Source organism: Amblyomma maculatum, chromosome 5, assembly GCF_055883805.1.
Source record: "Amblyomma maculatum isolate TAMU_Amacu chromosome 5, ASM5588380v1, whole genome shotgun sequence".
In the NCBI taxonomy this organism is placed as follows: Eukaryota; Metazoa; Arthropoda; class Arachnida; order Ixodida; family Ixodidae; genus Amblyomma; species Amblyomma maculatum.
Genome location: NC_139348.1, coordinates 144,122,988 through 144,148,276, shown reverse-complemented (window position 1 = coordinate 144,148,276; position 25,289 = coordinate 144,122,988). Strand labels below are relative to the sequence as shown.

At 43.4% G+C, this 25,289-nt stretch overlaps 1 protein-coding gene and 1 pseudogene across 1 annotated transcript in view; one reads left to right on the top strand and one right to left on the bottom strand.

Moving 5' to 3' along the window:
* Positions 1–25,289, top strand: part of LOC146189840 (fatty acid synthase-like) — an 88,662-nt gene that overhangs the window by 51,798 nt on the left and 11,575 nt on the right. The window contains exon 20 of the mRNA XM_084603329.1: positions 23,302–23,657. Within this exon, the coding sequence (XP_084459455.1) occupies positions 23,302–23,657 (356 nt within the window). The remainder of the gene's footprint in view (positions 1–23,301; positions 23,658–25,289) is intronic.
* On the bottom strand, positions 18,789–19,415 carry LOC146189841 (uncharacterized; annotated as a pseudogene).

The window sequence follows — 25,289 nt, the reverse complement described above, 5'->3', positions numbered from 1 at the left end:
AAAGCAATTCCTGTACTGTGCGCTGTCTGTTCGCATTAATAATATGAGCTGCCACCAAATTATGAGTCATCCTCTTTTGCATTTCCGATGCCCCAATGTGGAGGATTTGGGCGTTCGACCTCATATATCTTGCATATATTGACATCAGTAATGCTACGGATTTCCACAGCGATTAACAATACGCTGCAACTAGAATGGTATGCAGTGCTTGATGTATTTCACAATACTTTTATGGTGCCCACGTATATCTGGAATGTCAGTCCGAGATTATGAACGCATTGATTTCAGTTACCATGCTGCCAATAACCTCAAGTAGCTGGGCCAGCACCTGACACGGGGACCTTGTTTTCGCATGCGAAAAAACTGCGTCTAACTTTGCTGCCTTAAAATAAACCCCAGTGTGTAATTGAAACTGACAATACATTTAGATCCCATTTGACAGCTTGTGAATAAGACCCCGTTGCGGCATAACATAGCGCTCTGGGATGGCAAATTGACATCTAGCTGTCTATATAAATGCTGCCGATATATTCTTTACCGCACAGAAACAGTCCAGTGGGCTGCAGCTTACGTGCCATCTGGGTTTGTTGCGTGGGCTCTACGAAGCAGACTAGCTTGGAAGAAGATAGAACTCCACTGTGCATTAGTGGCCTAAATGGTATGGTGAGCTTGAACTTTCCTCTTCTAGCAGAGCTTTTGTTTCACACATGCTGTGAATTTGTGTGTCTAATACAATAATCGCAAGACCACAGAACATCATTATCGTTGGCTATAAGTTTCATATTCGAAATGCTAAGCTCAGTAACAAAAGATATGATTATTATAGCGCAGTTGTAAACAATTGATACAAAGCTTTTTCTTCCTCTTCACGCTACTTTATTTTATATATTGTTGCTATTGTCGTTGTGAGACACTGACCGGAAAAGAAAAGGGCTGCACACATCCACTGACCATTTCTGAGAGCCTGTTTTTTTATGCTAAACCTGATTGCAAGCCAATGGTTACGTTGAAATAAGAATTCGTTAAGACGTCTACGGCCTCAAAATATAGAGTTCGTCAATATATCCGAACTCGTTTTAAGAAACATAATTTATATGAAAAGGCACATTGTAAAATGCAGCTTGGGAACATTTTTAACAAGCCCTCATTTATGAGTCCGCACATCAGAATAATTGTTTTGGAGGATTATAAGGAAATAAGAAAGTAGAGCATCGTTTCGCCTTGATTTATTCTTACGTTTTAAAAGTAGGGTTGCGAATTTTCAAAAAAAAAAGCAAATGCATATCGCAGATGAATAAAGAAGAGGAGGGAAGACAGGCATGTTAACGAGAAAGGTGTTCCGACTGCCTCCACTGCACTACGGGAGAGGGAAGAGGGGATTATTAGAGAGATTTAGCTTGCCGTGATCTGCAATCCGCCACCGTGACTGTCTACCGCGCGTGGGCGGGGCGTTCAAGCTGATTGGTCCCGACGTGGTAGGTCTGTGTGCCGACATCCAGTATGTGGCGCCATCTATCGGCGTCAAGGGATCTGCGCATGCGCAGTGAAACGCGCGGTGGCGGATCGCGGTAGCAGAACGCGGATCACGGTAAGCTAAAACTCTCTATTATCAGGAAAAGACAAAGGGTCAGAAAGTCTAGCGTAAGTTATCACTCAAGGCAGTCGCTGTCAAGTAGCGAATCTGTGCGTTGTAAGCCTCGATGGTAGCCGATTGCTATGACTATGCACTATGACTTTATCCTTTGTTAGAGGATAAGGTCATCGCACAAAAGCAGAGCAGTTACACAGGAGATGATCTAATGTCTCCTGGAAACCACATCTCTCGCAGGAAAAGTGTCGGTCATCTGAATCGGGAAAGCATATTGGATTTAAAGGCAACACCACGCCACAGAATGCACACCAATGTTGCTTTACGAGCGCCGTGTTATGGGGAAGACAAATGCGCCGTTCAGGGTCCAATGTCCCGAGGTTGCGGTATCCAACGTGTCTCATATTACACTCTATAGGTTCGAGCTCAAATGGCAAAGCGGGGAGCCCCCAAGCTACGCCAACTCTCGATACAGTGATACTAGCTTGAAGCCCGTCGTTGCAGGCATAACGAGTAGACGTGTACGTCTGGTGATATCCTTGAATAGCACAGGTACTGGCAGCCATTAAGCTTTCTGAACTGCATCCAGGAATTTCGCACGCCACACCTAGTTAGCTAGAAAGAATCATTATTTTTTAGAGGCCTCCGGGCTGTGCTTTGAGTTCGCTGAGAAAATTAAAATGTGCCTTATTTATACTATATTGCTCAGTGTACTGACATAGTGTGTAAGATTACAAAATATTATTTTTAACGCTGCTGAAGATGGCGCTATACCGGTCCGATTGCTAGCTCAGCACACACGGCCATCTTTTTACGCCCACAAGCACGGGGCTGACGCACTTTGGTTAAATATATTCTAGTTGCGAATAAAAGGTAGCAATATATTCCAACATTTCGGTCCTCAACGTCGACGATTTACTGAGGCCATGCCTGGTGTTCTTAAAGATACTTTTTTATTGGTCTACGCCATACCAGGGTATCTGTGTTTTACGCTTCGTCATTCATGTAGGTACATATCTCTAAAATATATATTCAGACAAATCAGGACAACAAATCAGCACAAAGCGCATGCAACGAAACAGATAGCAAGTAATTGAGAGCAATGAAGATGCTTGGTAAAGCAGCGCGAAGGGTAACAGGCCAAGGAGAAGACACAGGCGAAGCTCTAATAAATGACGAAGTAATTGGTTTACTCGCAATAAATGCACAAAAGATAATAAGACATAAAAAAGCTACGCCATTGATTTGTCATTTTGTCATTCAGTAGTTAGTACTGAATAAGACAGTCAACTTCATTTTAACTAACATCAGTCATGATGTGCTTACGCACGTCAACGATTTCTATCAGCAGTGCGCCTCGTATGTGTGCGCAGAGGCTGTCGATTATAATTCGCCACAAAATCACTGCCTGACACCTGTCTCGTAAGCTTGCTGACATGACCCGCTTCAGTTTTGGGGACATATTCCAGTAGACGAACGATGACGCATCACTGATTTCTCAATACATAGCGCGCACTACAGCGGAAGGAAGAACTGAAATAACTACCTTGATAAGTAATGATGGCAGAAGTAACATAATGATTTTCATTACTGTGTTTCTTCATATACTACATTGAACTTCCTGAAGGTATTGCGAGCAAAGCAATGAGTTCCTCAGCTGATAGTCATTAGAGTGTGTGAATTTTTTCTGTGTGCACCGGGCATAAAAACTTGCCATCAATCATGCCGCAACTGGCCCAGCTACTTTCCATAGATGAAATGTAGTCGGATGACAGTAAGCTCTGTTGGTCGCTGTGCGGCAACCATTTGTCAAGGATTGAAAAAATTGGTAGAAGAGGCAGCTTTGGGACAATGCTGTCCATAGCAGCAGTAAATTTCAAATTTTTGCGGACGTCAAAGATGCAATCGTACGGCCGGTGAACTTTTCCTGTTATTCTATTCCTTAAGCAGTGAAGTTGAAGCCAATTGATTTTGCCTCGTGGGAGTGATAAAGCAGTCAAAAAGAGAACTTCCTGTCTTCCTGTCTCGTCGTCAAAAAGTACTGTTCTTATCTTTTTATTACCCCATTAGCTGGCCATAAAGAGGCGACTGGGTGAATTCTTCCTGCCAAAATTCTTTCAAATGCCATTTATTTTTCAAAAGTGTTCAATTTGATGTCTCCAATTACAAATATAAATTCCTAAAATATAGGCTACAGCTGGTGTGCACAAATATAATTGGAGAGGAATGGAAGAGGCTTTCGTGTGGCAGAAAGCACACTTGGGCTCGTGGTAATGTAAAAGCTTTTGCCTGAAAGCAAGTGTCTATGAATTCACCGCCATAAAAGCTGCACAAAGGTTGTTCTATGAAGCTCTTCATGCAGAGGCTCTCACAAGTGTATAATCTCAAGAGGTGGGTATGGATATACCGAAGTAGCGGTATGGTGTATGAATATAAAAACGCTGCGCCATGGTGCATCACAGATTTCATCCACCCCAGAAGATAACACAGATATGAATCGATTTCGCATTAAACGGTACTTCTCATTTCTTATAGTTCGCACATATTGGTCTGAGTCTGGAAGCATAACCCCATGGTTGTTGTGCACATACCTCAGACCGATGAAGCAACATTGTTAAGTAAGTGACGCTATGTATGCGCTATATATCCGATGCTGCGAAAGCACTTTTCTTCGAAAAGGAATGAAATAATGTTGCTAATCTAAGGTGAATCAAGAGCTGCAAGTGGCTTAGCAGTACTAAAGAGCAATAGATGTGTTATGGCTCGAAAAAAAAATTATTTCGGCCTCAGTACTGCTTTCTGCAGACGCTTTAATTGATCATGACAATGCGAGAAAGAGTAGTATCACAACAGAAAAAAAACGAAGAAAAGCAGACTACCGCGGCAGGCACTCCTCTCAACTGGTTTTCTGAAGGAAAGAAAAATATTTACAGTCTTTGTTTGTTGTTCATTTTAAACAGCTACCAGAGGTACACTCGCGCAAGCAGCGTTCACAAGAAACCTCTTTAAATATTCTATCAAAAAATTGTACTCATTTGAGTAGCATGTCAGGGAAGCTGTGCTAACGCATTCCGATTCTCCATATTAGATGTGAAACGCTTCTTTCAACTAGCACAAAAGCGCGCCTTTGCGTCTTGACAATAATTGTGTTTTTTAACTATGATGAACATATTTCAGGCAATTCGCAAGATTAGCAATGAAATGCTAAGATGTTCTGCATTAAAAATGTAGGTATTTTTCATGCCCACGAAGACGCCCATTCAGACAGTATCCGGATTTGAACCCGTTTGAAGCAAACCAAAAGGGATGAACCGGTTCAAACCGGAATGGAATGTTTCTCCGGAGCCGATCCTGACTCAAACCCGAAAGGCGTAAACGCGAATCCAAACCAAACCAAACCAAAAAAAAAAAAAACAAAACAAAAAGAAAAACAAATTCTGATTAGACACCCCGCGTCAACGCAGAAAAACTTCTTCAACGGCCTTCTTTCTCTTGCGCAAATTGAGTCTTGGGAAATTAGCTAATTAGCAGCGCAAAATTCGCTGGCATACATTCGACGGCATCGCGCATGTGCAGAGGTCCCAGACGTTATCCGATCCCGAAGGAAGACTGGTCACTCATTACGGACACTGGGCTTCGCTGTAGTTTATTGGTCCACACAGAGTTCCCGCTGCACCCCAAATCATACGCAAGCACACGCACAACCCACAACAAATAGATGCTGCCAACAGGCACTCCCTTGCCTCGACAGGGCGTGCGTATGCATCAACTTACTCGGCTGTTATCTGATATCCCTGGAGTATACAGGAAATCACTCCTTCTCACCTAGTGGATCCTCTTTTTCCGTTACCTGTATATGTTTTTGAGACGTTTCTCTTTTCACATTAGGAGGCCATGGCGAAAGAAGAAATAGCAATCACTGGGCTGTCCGCTCGCTTCGTGCAAGCAGATGACTTTGCTGAGTTCAAGGAAAAGCTCTACGCGGGTGTTGACTTTGTGACTGCCGACGAGACACGCTGGCCCCGAGGTATGAACTGCAAGAAAATTTCAGCGTGCACTTGATCACCCACGAAAGTGAAATTTTAGTCTTGCAATAGAATTTAAAGACATGTTTTTGCTTATCATTTGTTCAGTTTTTGCTGATGGGCAACCTTGCTTTTCTTCCTCTCGCTTCTTCGCTTCATTTATATATATGTATATATATATATATATATATAATTTATTTATTTACTGTGTTTTCATTTTTTGTCTCCTTTTACTCGTTATATTTCGGTTTCTTACTTTCTTTCTTAATTTCTTTCTACCTGTCTGTCTTCTTTTTTTTTTCGCTCCTTCCTTCGTTTCTTTTTTTCATCGTTCCTTCCTTCTTTCCTTCCTCTCTTGCTTTTAGCTCTTTCCTCCTTTATTTCTTTCTCTCTCTCTCTTTCTTTCTATGCATTTCCTCTTCCGTGAAATTCACATGCCGAATTTTTTCACTTCCTTCTGCGCATTTGTTGTTCAGCCTTTCTTTTTTCTGTGTATAATTCGGCGTGCGCCAATTTACACAACGCTATTTAAACCAGCTGCAAAGGGCTTACCGCCCACCTAAAGCAACAATCTCAGAAAGTGTAATTCCTTGACGGAACTAGTGAACGCAATTTATTTTAGCTACGCCCCTTCTGAATAGCGGTAATGAATACCAACCTATAGAAATAATAGTGAACTGTGCCTATTATTGTTATATACACCAGCTCCTTCAAATGCTTCAAAACCAGCTCACAAAAGGCGCAATTTGTTGGCTCATTACATTTCACTCAGCCCTCGGCTCCGAAGTCACGGTGGGGCGAAGGCAAAGACACGTTTGGTGCGCGGATATTTTGTCGTACGGAGCTATATCTGACCGTCCGAAAATTTTCGAGCGTATTGAAGATGTTTCGGCTGGGGTTTGTACCATAAGTTTCATTAAAAATATATATATATATATATATATATATATATATATATATATATATATATATATATATATGTGTGTGTGTGTATATATATATATGGCAGAGTTTCTTTATTGGGCACTTTAATGAGATAACAATAAATATGCGCACACACTGTTTAGAAGGTTAGCTATAACAGCTAGTGGCCGGTCCAATACAAAAAATACTTGTAGTTCAGCCGCAGAGCGCGGAAGGCTGAAAAGTTAATCATCATAAACAAAGTAGGACACGTTTACAAGATACACACCACCAAACCAAAAAAGATATAGGAGACTCTAAGAAGAATAAAAAGAATACATAACACTGGGAAAAAATACGAAAAAATACGAAAAAATACACAGACTACATAAGTACATAGAGAAATGATGTGTGGATAATTCACAAGAGAAGAGTTTCAGGCAAAAAATGATTAGACTGGTAATGCAGTTTGCAAGTCATTTTAAAATTTCTGGCCACTTTTACCTCGATCGGCATTTTGTTCCATATTTGAGCTTCATTGAAATCTACCCGGCGTTCGCCATAAACCCTGCTAAATTTAGTCAGAGAAGCGAAAACGTGGTTTTGGTTGCTTTTCCTGTAGTTAGGCTTATGTGTAGATACGGGCTGACATGGTTTTGCAGCGACTCAATAACGAGATTATGGAGTCGAGGACGCCATCAACTACAAGAGGAAACACGTGATATTGTGTCTGCTGTGAAAGGTCTAATGGTGGTACGCCCATCACACGGGCAAGTTTAGTGACACAGTCACGAGGGGCACTTAGAATGACACTTTTGATGCTCGCTGTCACACGGCAAAATAAAGTGCCAATTTGAACTGACGGCAGCGCCGATTAGGATGCTGCAGTTGGCTGCATCCTTATGTGGAACTAAATTTCCTTTCACAAAAACACTTTAAACTTCAATTGCATTGCGAAAAGAATAATCCTAAGCTAATATTCAGAGTTTATTTGTGCATCTCCGTGTCATGGGTTTGACTAAGAATGCATCGCGATGTCCACAGGCATGCTAGCTTGACCGCACGTTTTGCTAGCATGCATGGTTACTGCTGTTTACATGCAAACGCGACCTCGTGTATGCTATAGAGTTCAGCTGCTAACCACGATTGTCGCTAACCTAGCGTTGCTGCTTTGGTTTGCATTGTTAACCTAGAATATGCCTGTAGCTTCTAGGTATGGTGCGGGGTCAGCGATGTTCGATAGTGAAAGGTGTACTAGCTGTCTGATTCAGAACAGCATGCATTTTTCACTTGAAATCATGTCCGACGGCGCTTCTATGCAGCCTAAACTGTCAAGCGGCGCAGCATTCACGTAAGGCAGCATCGTCACGTTCGTAAAGGGTTTGCTTGGCGTGTCGTTGTACACAACGTCGAAAAATGCCCGGTCGCTGCCGCATCAGGAAAGTAGGCAAGACGTTTGCAGCGTTCACAACGCCAGATGCTACTAGCTTTCCACTGTCATGCCACCTGTGAGCGCCCGTGGCCGCCAGAGCACGCGGGGCAAGTATATAGCGCTTGGCCGTGCGCTCCGCCGTGGTCGTCGCTAGGCCTAGTGTGTTCCGCATCGATGTATAGGCAGGCGGCGCTTTCGCATTGACCAGCTTAGTAGGATCATAGCAAAGGGGGCTATGGTAGGATATACGGCTCACTCGTGGCAGTGCCCTATTGTTAACCTTACTGTCGATAAATCGACGAAGACTACGGAGCAAGGCTAGTATATACGTGTGTCAGCTGACCGGGTGAGCTGCGCTACGCCGCGCCGCCTGCGACGATGGCTATTAAGTCGTGAGCAGAAATCTGCTTGTATCGCAGCTCGGTACGGGTCAACGATCCCCAAGAAGGATTCATTTTTGACATTGCTTTGCTCCGGGGCTTATTATTCGCGAAAAGAAAAAACTAATTCGCGCACGTTTCTAATGCCGGTGACACCAGGGCCAGATGGTGCTGGCTTGGCGCTGGCGGCTTGGGGGAGAAAAAGCGGAGCTGCCTCCGGATGGCGCTTGAGCAAAATACTGCCGTATCAGGGGACGACTTTCTAGAGAATTAGTTACAAATAAATCCAACTTCCCTAATGCCTCTTGAGATACCGCATACCATCGAAGTGCAGCAGCAGACGAATGCCTTCACCTTAGCGCGAGCCCTGAGAGCGAGGGTAGCTATTCAAGTATGCGCCTCGTTTTCAATTGGTGATAGCTTAAAGATTGTGACTATAAAAAAAAAAAACGCTATTGAAATTACAATAAAAACGTCAAAATATTGTAATTCTCAAAACGTACATAAATAATATGTAGATGCTCTGCTGCTAGGCTACACAGACGCCTGCCATACAAAGTGTAGTGAGTTCGCCAAGCTCATTTCGAGCCGAGTGGGCTCAGCAGCTGGTGTCATTAAAGTTCATCGTATGACACGATGCGAATGACACTGAAAGCGAGTGTCACTCGTTGAAAGTGACACTAAACGTGCTCGTCCGGCAGGAGTATAAGCTATATAGCTATACTTCGACATATGGCTCGTCGAAGGTCAAACGAAGGACGGTTAGTTGGTCTGTGGGGAAACGTCCCAAAGCGACTCAGGCTATGAGAGATGCCGTAGTGGAGGACTCCGAAAATTTCGACCACCTGGGGTTCTTTAACGTGCACTGACATAGCGGCAGAAAGTTAGGTGGGCGGATGAGATTAAGAAGTTCGCAGGGGTCAAGTGGATGCAGCTAGCACAGAACCGGGTCAAGTGGAGAAATATGGGAGAGGCCTTCGCCCGGCAGTGGGTATAATCAGGCTGATGATGATGATGATGATGATGATGATGATGATGATGATGATGATGATGATGATGATGATGATGATGATGACATAGCAAAGCCCTTGGGTTGCTTTTCGCCTCCAGCGAAAAGCTGCCGCCGAGGCCGGGATTCGATCTCGCGTTCCCAAGAACAGTAGTCACGCGCCGTAACCTGCGCCACACCGGCAGGCAAACGAATGACAGGTTTAATTTAGCTGATACATGGTGTAGTCAAGGCATCGCTTCAAGAGGCAAAGAAACAGAAACAGAGAGGTGGGAGGGGGGGGGGGAGAATAATGAGGTACAACCTTCCAACTGCACAGTCATACTCTTCATAAACAGCGGCTGTTCCTTTTCTGTTCCTAACGGGCGCCTAGCTTTTCGCCTCTAACGGAAAGCGGTCGCCACGACCAGGATTCGATCCCGCATCCTTGGGTACAGTAGTCGAACACCCAACCACTGGACCACCAGGGCGGGGCCCAAATTAATGCTTACGTATCGACACTACCATTACTATAATTTAAAAGTCATAACTTAAACTTATATACCTGGCTAAATGTTCCAAGATGTGTTTTGTCTCTTCTGGTGCTACCGCATGTTTTCGCAAAATTCAGCGGTGAATAGGAATGCATCATCATCACTATCTTTCGCTTTCTTAGATGCACCTTCTGTTGTGCTTCTGTACTTCTCCGCCCACACCTTCATCTCCTCGCACTGGGATCCTCAGTGCTCGGTGCACTCTTCTATTTGCTGTATTTGATTAACATGCTATTATTCCTTTGGGATACAGCTATATGCAGTGGCACGAAGGAACAGGCAAATAGAAAGATTTAACATATCGCAAGCATACTGCACACGCCGGTTTACCGGACGTCAAGTATGCAAGCGCAGAGTCAACACATTGCCCCACCCTTGCCACTGCGCAGGAGGAGTGGGCGTCCGGCCTGTAAACCGGTACACGTTGCCACTCGTACGTCTGCGCTCTGGTAAAAGTCTCAGTTAAGAGCGATCACTGTCCATGTGAGATTACTAGATATGACGCCACATTATGTAGTTACTGTGCATGTGTTTCAACGTAACGTTCATTGCTTGCAGGTTATCTGGGTTTGCCCGAGCGCTGGGGAACGATACGCGATCTATCCCTTTTCGACGCCAACTTTTTCGGGGTGCATCCCAGGCAAGCACACCTAATGGACCCCCAGATGCGACTTCTGCTAGAAACTTCGTACGAGGCCATGATAGATGCGGGCTACGACCCAGGGACACTGCGGGGTCAGAAAGTAGGAGTGTTCGTCGCATGTGCCAACGTCGAATCTGACGAGGCGTTCTGTTCTGACCCAGAAAAAATTGACGGCTTTAGCTTATTGGGCAGTTCCATGGCCATGCTGTCCAATCGCCTCTCTTACACTTTCGACTTCCGGGGTAAGCAATCTGTTTTGAGTCTCTTAGAACTGCTTCATAGGGGCTATGAATATGTTGTTATCTATGTTTTATAAATAGATGGTGCACAAACAAAACGTTAAGCATAAAACCAAGTATCTAGCCCTTTCGTTTCTTCTAACGCACCCTAACGACCTTTGTGTGCATCTCTTTTTAATGCTGCTCAATTTCATTGTTTTTATTTGCTGGTACCTTGCGTGTAAATGCACAAAGCGATATGTTGGTGACTGATGTAAGATGTAGGCTCACTGCACTGCGTTTAGATTAGAAAGTGCAATCCGTAAGCGGGGAAGAGCACAAATGTGGAAAATTTTTAGACTCCCTCGAAAGATTTAAACCTGCAAATATATCTTCTCAGACTCATGGAGCAAATCCAATGGCTCCAAGAGTGAAAACGTAGGTTGTACTAAGAAGTTCCCCGGCATAACAGAATCAATACTTCATTTCATACCCTTCTGTTATGTAATTAAGTCTTGCGCTATGCTTCAAATTTTACCTTGCCATTAGAAGACATCGGTGCAATCGTTTGAAAATGGTTTCCAAAAAAAAGACCATCGCGGGAATTACGGTACGTAGTTTTGAAGAATTGAGCACTGTTCTTCAGGCTTCTAGATTTCGCATATATAGAGGTAAAGTATTTTAGAGATTCAACCATGCATATACATGTGTAGCATTTGCTTGCTTTATATTTTTACGGACAATACTACCCTACAAATGACAATATTTTCTAATTCTTCATTTTTATATCAGAGGTGGCGGCATATGAGAGCAGCCGGCACCGCCGCCGAGCCTCGTGGGCCTCGTATCACGAGGTCTAGGAAAGGGCACCAGAGAGATCCGCTCTAAAAATAGGAATATCAGCGGATCAAATTTCTGACACGACTGGAAAAGTTGTTGAATTTGCTCTTAAGGAATAGTTGGGAACGTTTACTGTACTAGTGAATTTTTCTGGAGGGTGACGGTGGGTGGAGGTTCCTCGGAAGCACTGGCAGATAGGTTGCCACGTTGTTAGACATGGGGTAAAGATAGGTGCTTGGCAGTGCATCTGGTAGAATGTGCCTAATATGCAGCGTCTTCACATAAAATCTCAACGTCACGTTTATGCGGAGCTACTATTGGCTGCCGTGTTACCATGGTACGTAGAAATTATCATTTGCCATAAAGCGTCCATTTGACGCTCATCTTATGCGCATCCATCTATATGCAGCGACGCAGTCCTAACTGCTGCCCGTGGAGAATTTCAAGCCAGGAGGTTACTCTGATCAGCTGTTATACCATAGGAAAGCTGGGTGGGCTATTGACCAACGCCGCTATTCTACAGAAGTGACACCACTTATCCACTCACCCTATTCAAGGCACTATGTGAAGCTTGTCTCGTTTAGGGAAGGTAAAACTCGACAGAAAATGACGAATGACGGTTTAAGAGGTCGAACGTTTGTGAGGTGGTGCATAACTAATTATCAAGGTTGGCGTTGCGTCAGTTGGCAACCCCCCAGTTTTGGGGTTGAGCTGGGCAGGTGTGGAGTGTAGAGCGCTTCCAGAGGGCGACAGTTTCTTGCTTGGGCAGGAAGATTCGCTACTACAGACACCAGAATTTCATAGGCGGGGATAGTAGCACATTTTTTTAAAGAGAGAACCACTACAACAGAAAAACGCTCTTTAGCGTGAACCATCAAACGTGTGTATATTTCTAACTATGAAGATGCAGCGAGGAAATCGCAATCTCTTTATAAGAACAGACATTACAGAGCCTTTTCGATGCGGCCAGCGAAGAACGGCACTCTGGAGTGAGCACTGGACATATCTGCCAGAAGTCGAAACCAACGGGTATCTGAAGTTGAAAAACATAGGACACCAGAGAAGACACGTCGAAAGCAGTCTCCTACCACAGACATAAATCGACAGTAAAGAACGTTTACGAGGCAGTGACAGCTGATGTCAAGAACACGTGCCAGGGTATCTAAAAAAAAGTGATGTATGAACACGTGCGCAATCGGTGGTTTTAATCGGATCTCACACCATCTCCTCTCAAATAGCTTGTACCAAAACGTTTCTTGATGTTTGCTTCGAAAAACACGTGCTCACCGCAGGTGGTACCCCCAGCAAGGCCACCGACCATGCATTCCTTAACATTCGGAATCGCGGTGATCTCTCCAGTCTCTACTGGTACGAGTCTTCTCTGCGCTATGCCGCCCCATGCAGCGACACCGGCAAGCTTATTTGCTATGTGTACTACGCTCCTCTGAACTTCTGTGATGTGATGCTCGCCACGGGAAAGATTTCTTCGGATGCTCTGCCCAGTGAGTGCATTTATTAATCAGCTTACAGTTCTTTTATGTCACTATAAACGACTCCATACATGGATTAGAACATAATTCAGCGAATGCGTTGTTGTTTTAGGCAAGTATGAACAGCGCTTTGGACGCCTGTTAGCCATATATTTGTTACTTTCAAGTATTGATATGGCAGATACGATGCCAATTGAGACTGAAGAGGAAAAAATGAAGCACACATCATGTACTACTTGATATTGCAAACGCCAGAAACACTATGCTTCTCACCTGTCCCCTTTGTGGTGATCGGATATTCTTGGAATGCGCGACGCGCTGGCATCATCAAAAACGCTATTTGCTAACAATGTTCGAGAAAAAATTGTTTAAATTATGGCCTTGTTTTATGTGCTTCCCGCGTAGTTCACTCTCACATTTGCTCATCAAAAGGCCGAAATCAGGGGGCTACGAAAAATGTTCAACTGATCGATACAAACATACACCAAATTTGTCGATTTGGTTTCCGTGCCGCATTTCTTACTCGCATTGTGAATTTTAGTTTGGAAAATTAGGAACGACTCAATAAATGTAGTATTCGCACAAACCAACACGAAATAAAAAAAAATTGTTCTCTCCTGCATAACGTATCCCATTAAAAAATGGATATCTTGCAAGCACGTCGTGACCTTCTTTCGGCACCTTGTCACGCTTGAAACACTTGCTATGTGTTTGGAAAGGAAGTGGGGCTGACAGCGATTTCTTCGGAGGAAGGACCACTAAACATGCTTGTCTCTTGCGCTTCTCCGATCATTTACTGTACCGCGCTCAGTTGTGATCGTTTGTATGAATATCTCAAACAGGCCCGTAAGTGCACAAGCATTGTGAAACGCAGAATGAAGATTAAATATACTATCTCTACGCCAAAAGAGTACAATGACGCCACCGATAATAGAGCGATCTCGAAATCATCCAAACAAAGCAAATGCAACATGAACCACAATTTGTACAGCATATCAGATCAGCGGAAATGCATCAGCCCTTCACATTTCTTCACATTCATAGAAGTACTGTTCCTTTCGAAGTGACAGTTCATTTATGTCTAGTAAATATATTTCTACGCGCGGGAAGCAACGAATTATAATTAGTGTGGTTTCCTTTTCTGCGTTATATTATTTACTTTCATCTTAGCCTTGAGTTCGGCGCATGGGATTTCTAAATGTGCATTAACGACAAACACAATTTCATTATCTGCTCATATCTTGATTTGCTGAAAGGTTTTAAGCACAAATTTTTTCATTGAACGAATATACAGATGAGATGGCAAAGTCCGAGTGCCTGCTTGGCCTGGAGTTCTCCGGTCGCCACCAACAAGGACGCCGTGTGATGGGTTTGGTGCCATCCAAGGGCATGGCTACAGCTGTCGCTGTGGATTCACATTGGCTCTGGGAGGTTCCTGATTCTTGGAGTCTCGAAGAGGCGTCTACGGTGCCGGTAGCTTACTCAACTGCCTACTACGCCCTCCTGATACGGGGTAACATGCGACCAGGAGAATCGCTGCTGGTACTCTCCGGCAGCGGAGGAGTCGGACAGGCGGCCATCTCCATCGCGCTATCTATGGGGTGCACTGTGTACACCACCGTTGGTTTGTACTAAACATTTAGCACCATTATAGCAGCTACTGTATTCGGATTCTTCGGGAGGGGATGTTGTTACCGTCATTTTCATAGCTACTATTAATTACAAATTTCTACGCCCTTTGGTGGCACACGGATTTCTTAAGATTAAATGCGCAGATGGAGGATTGGCTTTGTGTAGGATACCTCCACATATCCTTTCATCTCGGGAGGATGGCCTGAGTTACTCGAACAGTGCAGGAGGAGCTATGTAAGAGAGGGTGTGCGTTAAGGCGACTTATATAAAATGGCTCTCCTTATCTGAACAATGGAATTGAGCTCTCCATGGAAACTCCGTCAATTTAAGTCATCCATTCAGACGGCCGGCTTCATATGAGAAGTGGAGTACGCCCGGCCGAAAATGATAGTTCATTGCTATCCTTCAATGCAGCGCACTGAAAACAAAAACGCAGGAGGAAGACAGCACAAACGTTGTAACTGTCTAGACCAACAAGCCCAAATCTTTACCCTTCATCATAGCCGCTAGGTTGAAGTGTCCTGTGCATGTGGCACGTTCCACGTTAAGTGTGTTATTAGTAGAGCCGGGAATATGGTCTCGGTGCACGTTATGCATGCATGTAGGCCTGGCCCATATGTAATTTAATGATGCCGCTGTCGTAAGGTTAGTTGTACACCTCTTGGCATCAATCCTTCGCCCGAGTCACAGTGCAAACGAAAGCTAAGTTTTGGCAGTATGCTTTATAGTGCTCACTTCTTGCGGAGTCTTGGATATATGTACTGCTTCACGGGAAACGCATGGCGAATGAAACAGGCTTCATAGACCGCTTGTAAATGGTAGCCACATATTAGAAGACTTGGGCAGGCGTGATCTAAGGCCATTGACCAATGTCGCCTGGTCACACGCTCACTTTATTACTGAGACAATATTTCATTTTCATTGTTTTGTTGAAATTATATATGGATTCCAAGTTTTTTTCTCCTGCTTATGTTTCAGGTTCTAACCAAAAAAAAAAAAAAAAAAGAATTCAGCGCGTTTTTAATTAAGTGTGCAGACGAACTAGCTCGACATTCTGCTATATTATGAAAACAATCCTTCACCAGTCTACAATCCCAGTTTGCTTTTGCAGCCGTACAATGCCGCGAAAAACATTTATTTCCATCACGATGTTTAAGCCATTTTATCCCTGGCGTTTGTTCGCTGACTATCGAACGAGCAAAAAAACATATGCAACGATTTACCATCTTTTCAAATAAAAAGCTCTACGGTGAGCCTTGAATATTTATTTTTGACTTGAACATGTTCTGCATGTCATTAAAATACTCTCTGTCGGGCTGGCTTGTTTCTTCGGTAATATATTTCTGACAATTTATTTTCGGGCACACTTCCCTCTAAAATTTAACTGACATAGTGGCGCTTCACGCCATGAGTTTATGCTTGTCCCACACCCTCCTTGTATATTTTCTGGCAAAATCAGTGGCTTATAAACAAAATTTTGCAACCGGGTTTAGAGTTGTACAATAAAATAACTACCTTCACAAAGCACGTCCAAGCAGCTATACCCATCCACCAACAGCTGCAATCCACGACTCGCCCCAACCCTACCTTTCCAGAACTGGTATTCATTGCGCAGAAACCCAATTGCAACGTCCAGAATCGCCAACTACATTGAGCCACCACAAGGCCCCCGTACAATGCCAGCTAACCCAGCAGCAGAATGAAAAAGCGATGTCATCGAATTCAAGGCTGGCGTGAGAAAGTGAGCTTGAATTCTATAGAAACACCACTTACTAAGCACTTCTGTGCTCCATCGACCATAGGAGATTGGCCTCCTAACCAGCGCCTGAGCTGGCCCATGAACCTCTGCTCATTTCACTCATTCCCAAAGTTATGTTGCACGTGTGAAGCCTGCGCCTAAAATAAACGGATGGATTACAGTAAATTCCATGAAATGGGCAAATCAGGTCCCATATGACTCCACCCGGAGACTCCTTGTCCCGAAGGTTCGTCGAATAAAATAATTGTCTTAAAACGCTCGCAAATTTTACACCTACAGCAAAAAAAAAAAAAAGTAAGACGGGCGGGCGCGTTGGGCAAACGCTTTGCGGTTTCAGGTCTTCTGCGGGGACATCGAAATAGTTTCGTCATTGCAAAGGCAAGTATTGGAATATTTGACGGATGCTCAGCGGGCTGCTCTGGGGAAAATGTAGGATGTTATGTTTCGCGGGAAAACTTGGTATCTATATATGCGATGTTTCATTAACATTTTGGAGTTAAATGATGTGAAGCTGTTGTAGGAATACATATTTTCACCTCTCAGAACACAGACATCTGTGCACGCGGCGCCGTCGACAAAGCAAAATCTGGGCTATCGGTAAAAGCATGGTGAAATTACGGTGAATGATAAAGTGTCAGACTAACAACCTCGCGGTTTTAAATCTTGAATTTCACGACCGAGGACTGTGTGCTCTAGCGCAAAGCGCCAAAAAAAAGCCAACTATGTGCGCTACGTATTGAAGAAAGACATCCACCTTTGATAGGGTGAACGTCCTTTATTAAAAAAAAATAAATATAGGGCAAGTTAACCATTTGCGTAAGTTCATAGCTGCAGAAAGGGCTGGTTTTACTTGAAAACAAAAAGGCTTGCAATCTTTTTTAATTTGGTATTGCATACTCTAGAAAACATAAAAGGAAAGCAAGATTTTTCTAGGAAAACAATCTCGTATTAGGTTTTTGTCCGATCCCGTAGGTTCTCAAGAAAAGAGGGAATTTCTCAAGCGCCGGTTTCATCAGCTCAAAGATCGGAACATTGCAAGATCGAGAGACCTGTCCTTTGAGGAACATGTGCTCCGAGAGACCAACGGAAAGGGTAAGTTTGCGTCCATAGCAAAAGTTGAGTGAAAAGTGACAATAATATCGCAGTAGAATTTGGCTTATGCACGCTTAGCAATAAGAATAAAGAAATTTGAAGACTTTGCTTTAAATACTCTGATCGCTGTTCGCGAAAATAGTTTCTGGAAATTATGGCTCACTATCAGTCCGCTGTTTTTCACGGCTCCCAGCTTGTACAGCGCACCCGTCATACAAAGCAGGTACCGCTAACCAAGCACAGGAAAGGAGATATCTACTATATGAATATGAAACATAGATTTTGGAAGTCATTCTAGTGACACGGCAATGAATGCTAGCAGGAGTTATTCTCGGATGGATTAGAAAAAGGCATACTGCGGTGCAATGTACAAAGCTTCGTTCAGAACGAGGCGGACGATTGCTGATTCGAGCGCCATGGCACTGCTTTCGTTTTTCCACAATGAAAAGCTTCATTCCAAGTAGTTTCATTCTTCGTAGAAGTTAGAACAAGAAAATAATTTCTATTCGCTTTGCCAAATTGCTGCCTCACTCAGTTTAGATCAGCTATTCGGATACCTATGTGTTCTACATACGACGATGCCGCTACGTATACCACTTGAGTGCTTTAATGTCATAAGTAAACTGAGGAAAGAATTTTCTTGGGCACGTACTGAAGGACCTAGCTGCCGAAACCTTCCCTTCGTTTGGCACGGCAACGAGGGTGTTTAAGCAGAGCGCCAACTATCAAGTGGGCAAGTTCATTCACGCATATATATTGGCGTAACGTAAGAGTAATTTGAAAAAAAACATTACTTAATTTAGTTCCACATAACCTAATCATGAGAGCATTATAGATGACCGCGACGGAGCCGGCGCTACTAAGATTTGCAATACCGTGGAAACTCTGCGTAACATCACGTCATTGATCTCGCGTGATCTTTACAGTACTGAACACAACCGGCGCTGCCCAGAGTGTGTAAATCAGCCGAACTAAGCCGTTACGTAGCTTCCCTAATAGTTAATCTTCCTTCTGAAAAGTTCCCACAAATATTTATTTATGCAAATACCCTAAAGGCCCTTTTACGGGCATTACATAAGGGGGAGGGGGGGGGGGGGTTACACAGTTGAATACAAGGCAATATGTTCTACACTTTCAATACAATACCAACTCAAGCACATATAAATGGACAAAATAACAGAGACTGGGGTTAATAGTAACAACAGAAATGTTAAATTGACCTTGTGCTGAATGCGGCCTATCCACTAAGAATTCGTTTTCCAGAACTTCTCCAGCTTCTGTACGAAAACACCATGATTTAATGTGGAAACAATATCTTGAGGCAATTTCTTCCAGTGGTGGATGACAAGAAATAATGGGGAGTGACTAAGGAGATCCGTACGTGAAAACGTGGGTTCAATTTTGAAGTTATGATCTGAGCGCGGAAATATCCGGTGGGCGGGTCTGATATAACATGTAGCGAACGATGAGTGACTATGATAGAGCCTGTGGCAAAAAAGATAATAGTGATACCAGTCTTCGCTTTTCAAGTGATGATAAGTTTAGCGATGCTTTGATGGCGGTTATGCTGCAATGACGAGAGTAGTTTTTCGTTATATATCTGGCTGCTTTAATCTTAACCGACTCCAATTTGTTGATTAGGTATATTTGACGCGGATTCCAAATTAAAAAGGCGTATTCTATTTTCGAGCGGACGAGGGCCGTGTATGCCAAAAGTTTGGTAGCAGGGTTAGCCTGGTGCAAGTGACGCCAAGTGCTTTGGATGATTTGCTTATAATTGCATCGATGTGGTTGTTTCATGTTAGATCAGAGGAAAAGTGAACCCCTAGGTATTTCAGTGTATTAACATTCTCAATGGGAGTACTACTCATGCAGTAAAACTGGTTATGAGGCCTAGGGTTAGTGGTAAATATCACTGTCTTTGTTTTATAGACGTCAATCTGCATTTGCCACTGTTCACACCAAATGGCGATTCTATCGAGGTCAGTCTGCTAAGAGTTAGCATCGGCAGGGCTGGTATTCTGTCTATAGATAACGCAATTGTCAGCAAATAATCTTGTAGTAGAAGCAATGGTGTCACTTATGTCGTTAATGTAGATCAGGAATAGAATCGGTCCGAGTACTGAGCCTTGTGGAACGCCAGATTTTACCAAGGTTGAGGAAGAACAGCACTCATTTATATGAACATATTGATAGCGGTTGGTAAGAACGTTAGTAATCCAGGTAGTAACCTTGTTGTTTATGCCAATACTGTTTAGATTTAGTAATTAGCGATTATGGGGCACCTTATCAAATACTTTAACGAAGTCAATAAATATAGCGTCAGTTCTTAATTTAGCATGCACGGCACGATGCAGGTTAGTTAATAATTCAAACAACAAAATCTCACAGGAACGGCCATGTAGGAATTCATGCTGATTGGAGGAGAAAAGGTGGTGTCCTATTAAGTACTTCATAATAGCAGATGATAAGATATGTTCTAGCAGTTTGCAAGGTATACTGGTTAATGAGATGGGTCTGTAAATTGTTACCACTGATGAGTCACCGGATTTATATACAGGGGTAACACGAGAAAGTTTCCATGACTCAGGGATGTATCCAGTGTCAAGAGATTACTGGTATAAGGCGGCAAGAATATGTGAGATTACTGGTTTTGTTAACTTAAGCCATTTTGGGCATATACCGCCACGACCAGGGAAAGAGCCAGTCAATAGCTTTTTCTATTCCTTCATGAGTGATGATGAGATCATTCATGGTGGCACAAGTGAAGTTAAATTAAGATCAGGAGGGATTGGAATTTTCTTAGTGAAAAGGGAGCTGAAGAAAGAATAAACTCTGAAGCTACCTCTGATGGCGGAAGGAGCTCACCGTCCTTAATAATTCATATGACGTTTGTTGCGGAGGCCTTCGGATTAACTACTTTCCAAAACTTCTTGGTGTTATTTTTTAGTAGTTCTGATATATCGTGATTAAAAAATTCGTCTTTAGCGACTTCAATTTCTCTGTTGCATATTTCTGCCTGATCCATGTAAAGCTTCAAATCACCATCCGAGGCACTCAGTCTCGCTTTAGAGTAGAATCGCTTTTTTTTTTTGTTGATGCATCGCTTTACATGTGTAGTGAACCATGAGTTGTGAGATGACGATCTGAATGTTATTTTACGAATATATTCTTCTTTGAATTCAATTAACTTAATCTGAACTATTCTCCAATTTTCTGTGCTATCACGACGGGAAAATGCGCTCAAGAATTCTTAAGAAAATGATAAAAGTTCTCTGATGATGCAGTCAACATTTGCTCGCGTGTAATCGTATATGACCTTGTTTTGTAGTTCAGGATTTTTCATTTCTAAGGCGTACTCACATTGCAAAACATTGTGGTCGCTAATGCACTCCAACACATTTAAATGCACATGTCCTGGTCCTGTCGTCAGCACTTGATTTAAGATGGCGTTTCCACGTGTTGGACAAGATACGGTTCGGGGCAGTTTGAACAAAGAAAGCAGATCAACAAATTTCAAACATTCGCGCTGCCTTGTACCGCCAGTGGGTTTACACGCCTGCCAATAAAAATTATTGGTGTGGTTGGGTGCTTGTTTTGTAAGAAGCTAAGTGACTCGTTGAGGTTATCGACGAAATCGCTGCGTGCATCTGGCGGACGGTAACAGACACCGATGGCATAGGCTACAGTGGTCGACAGGTTCACTGCAGTCCACAAAATTTTAAAGCCGGAACTGGGGTCTACAATCTGGGCTTGAAAACAATTTTTGATAGCAATTATGACCCCACCACCTCGACAAGTTGACCTATCTTTTTTAAATATAGTGAAACAGTTTGAAAGCGAGAGTTCGTCGTTTGTAACATCAGGCGATAACCAAGTTTCCGTGCCAAGATATAAAACCGGTATCACAGCATTTAGTAACAGCACACAGCTTATCTTGTTTCTTTAACAGGCTCCGAAAATTCGATACGATAATGGACAGTTTTCTTTTGATTACATCATTTGTACGTCATTCGGTGCTGGCTGCCTCACGCCTTCCTACTAGAATGGCCTGATCCTGTAAGTTATCATATATATAAAGCTTCTTTCTGAGCACAACCTTGTCAAATAGCAGCTTAAATTTTTCGTCAGGTTCGCGTTCTGCTCGCACAAAATCCCGGAGCTTCTTTCTTGCGGACTGAATTCTGGGTGAAAAATCGTCTTCAATCCACACCCGGAGCGTCTCTATGTCTATAAGTTTGTGGGCGTTCCTCGGGATATTTCAAGAACTTTACTACTATTGGACGGTCCTGTCCTTTTTGTATTGTCCCACCCTGCGGGCTCATTCGATTTCTCCTGGCTGGATACCAAGGTTTTCTGATATAAATTCATTGATCACCTTTTCTGTACCTTTCCATTTATCTGGAGACTCTTCTTCAATACCTTTAAAAACGAGGTTGTTTCTGCGCATTCTGTTATTCAGATCGTGAAAGACCAGGTTTGCTTGTTCGGTTTGCTTTGACTCCAGGGTTTTTAGCTGAGCGTGAGATTCACTGAGTGTTGTGTTCACACTGTTAACGTCCTCACGCAGGTTGTCGACTACATTAAAGCGATTCTCAAGAATAGAGAGCCGTCGTTTCATCTCTGTCATGTTTGTGTGAATTTCTTTCAGTTTGTTAGAAGTTTCTTTTTGGATTTTTTCACTTGACAAGGCTAGTTCTTTCACAAGCGATAAGACTTGATCCAGTTTGTCCGGGACTGGGTTTCTTTCCACATCGCCAGCGCAAACTAGCAAGTGCGCGACACAAAACAAGGCTATAAGCAGACGTACTCCTGGCTTCCACAAGTGAGACAGACCCTGTGACTGCAGCCATACAGTTTGCTGCGAGCGTGACCACATATTTTGCGCTAAAAAACAGCCAATACGAGCAGGATACGAACAGACATCGATTCTCATACCAAGTCAAGTAATACATAAGTGGGATTTGCAGCCGATAACGGAAACAGTAATGACCGCGAAAAAGCAGTGGGGTGGCACTCACCTACAAAATGCGAGTAGGACCCGTTAGCACACGAAAACACGGCTGCAAATCTCGGTGGGCGCTTATATTCGCGGCTACTTGTAGGCCGACGAGAGGCGCTGTAGGTTTCGCTGACGGAGTCTCTTGCGCAGAGGGCGATGGTGGATACTTACGCACGAGATAGCCGATACACGATGACTTGGAATCTGATGAAGCTTGTCAGAAGCAGCGGCCAGGAACACGCTGATCAAAACTGTCGGTGCTCGGACGAAAAGGCAGCATGGGTGGATAACCTACAAAATGCGAGTAGGACCCGTTAGCACACGAAAACACAGCTGCAAATCCCGCTGCAAACAGTGTATAATGCTCGGGGCAATGCGGAAGGCACGTGTACCTTGACCGGGAGGTTAATAAATGGTCTGCCGTTTCCATTCGCTAGTTCAAGCTAAGCCCTTGGTACCCTAGTTCAGTGTTTGAGGCTTAAATAAGCCACAATTTCCATTTACCAACCGCCGGAAGTCGGAAATAGAAAGACTTTCTAAAAGCCACCGCTTTTGAGTGGTTGCCATTTGCATGCAAAGAGTGGGTGTTGTTTTCGCCTGTTTCTTACTGAACATGACCCACCGTTTTTCATAGTCGTGTCCAGTGGGAAGAAGAGGCCAAACATTTTAGTCTTCGCACTTTCATTGTATTTCTAGTTTTAGTGTATCAAACGAACATTGCGCAAGACTACACTCTTTCTTTTCTCTGCCCTTAGGAGTAAATATTGTACTCAACTCTCTATCAGAAGAGAAGCTCCAAGCGAGCGTTCGCTGCCTGGCGAAGAATGGCCGCTTTCTGGAGATCGGCAAGTTTGACCTGTCTAAAGACTCTTCCTTGGGACTATCCGTCTTTCTCAAAAACATTTCCTTCCATGGCATTCTTCTGGAAACACTGTTCGACAGCGATCCCGACGCAACTGAAGACAAACAGCGTGTCCGAGAACTTGTTCGAGAGGGCATCGCCTCAGGTGAAGCAAGACCGCTCAGCACAAAGCGGTACAGATGGAACCAGGCTGAAGAGGCCTTCCGCTACATGGCCTCCGGAAAGCATATAGGAAAAGTTGTGCTTGAGGTAAGCCCTGCATTTTGAAAACTTTAAAATGAAGCTTAAACGCTGCTGTATGCTTTTAAAACCTGGAAACACTGTTCGACAGCGATCCCGACGCAACTGAAGACAAACAGCGTGTCCGAGAACTTGTTCGAGAGGGCATCGCCTCAGGTGAAGCAAGACCGCTCAGCACAAAGCGGTACAGATGGAACCAGGCTGAAGAGGCCTTCCGCTACATGGCCTCCGGAAAGCATATAGGAAAAGTTGTGCTTGAGGTAAGCCCTGCATTTTGAAAACTTTAAAATGAAGCTTAAACGCTGCTGTATGCTTTTAAAACCTGGAAGGAAACTTTTTCATTGAGAGTGCTACACTCATCAAGTCGGACTTCAACTGACGATCTGCCAGATTATTGCAAGAGTCGCGTTTTGCTTCAATGTTTCCGAATTCAAATTTCCCAATGGTTGCCATTTCTGGTCATTTCTCTGTGAATCTTATTTTAGATGTGAAAAAGAAGATTATCTTTCAGCAAATCTAAATTAAGTGATTCGCTGACTGCTATTCATCTCTGTTCGCCTCTACTTAATGAAAGTCAGAAAAAAAAAGTAGATTATAGCAAGAGAACACAATGCTTGGCTGTTTCTAAATGAGCGATTTCTTAGATGAAGTGAAAGAATTGAATTTTACGTTTTGGCATTTTTTTAAACGTCATAAACATTAATTTGTTTGCGACCAGATCATGCAAAAAACTTTATGTTTAGAGTTGTTTTTGATTGCAATTAAAATAGCAATCTTACAAATACTATTTTACCTCAAGGAAATTTAAATTTATTCCTTTTTATTAAGAAAAAAATGCACACCGGCATTTTTTTTTTATTGCATTTAAGGTATTGTAAAGCAATGCGCTTTAAAGCCTGCAGCTCTGGACTGACTGAAAATGACGTGAGCATGCGTAGTTGATGCCTCTTCTTTCAGTTCATTGGCTGGGCGGTGGCAGTTTGTCGGGTCTGGGCAGGAAGGGCTGGATCGAAGCTGCTCGGCAATGTCCCAGGGCCCTCGGTCGATGGTCCCGTCTTACAGATGGTGTCGATGCTCCAAAGCGAGGAGGGGGATGACATACACCGCGCCTCCAACCAAAATGTTACATGAGGACAAGCAAAGAGACGGCAGAGCATGGTGACAGGATGAACGATGATCTAATGTCTGGCCTAGCGCAATGGCTCCTCTTGCGCCTGTGCCGATCTTCTTCTTCGCAACACTATTATAACACTGCCCATCAGAAAAGCTGCTTCCAAGCTGTTAAAACAAAAAATCTTGCTCCGATATAAACAGCTAAGACAATGGTTACGTAGCTGATCTAGCTTGTTTTGCCCTTCCTTAGCTTTCTCTTTTGGTTTCGCTTTGTTTACCTTTTTCATGCACTGCTTCCCTTACGAATGCTATTTCGGATGCATGAAAATTCTTTTCATCAAACAACAATGATCTTAATGTTTGTCTCTACTCGTACCCGTTACCATATAGCCGTAAACTGCAGCATTATATGAAAGACCATGCGACATAGACTTGAAGAGCCGTTTTATCCAAATCTTACGGAACTGCCTGCGTAGCCCAATGTTAGCGCGACTAACAGGGCATCATGTAAGGGATCATGAACTCGAG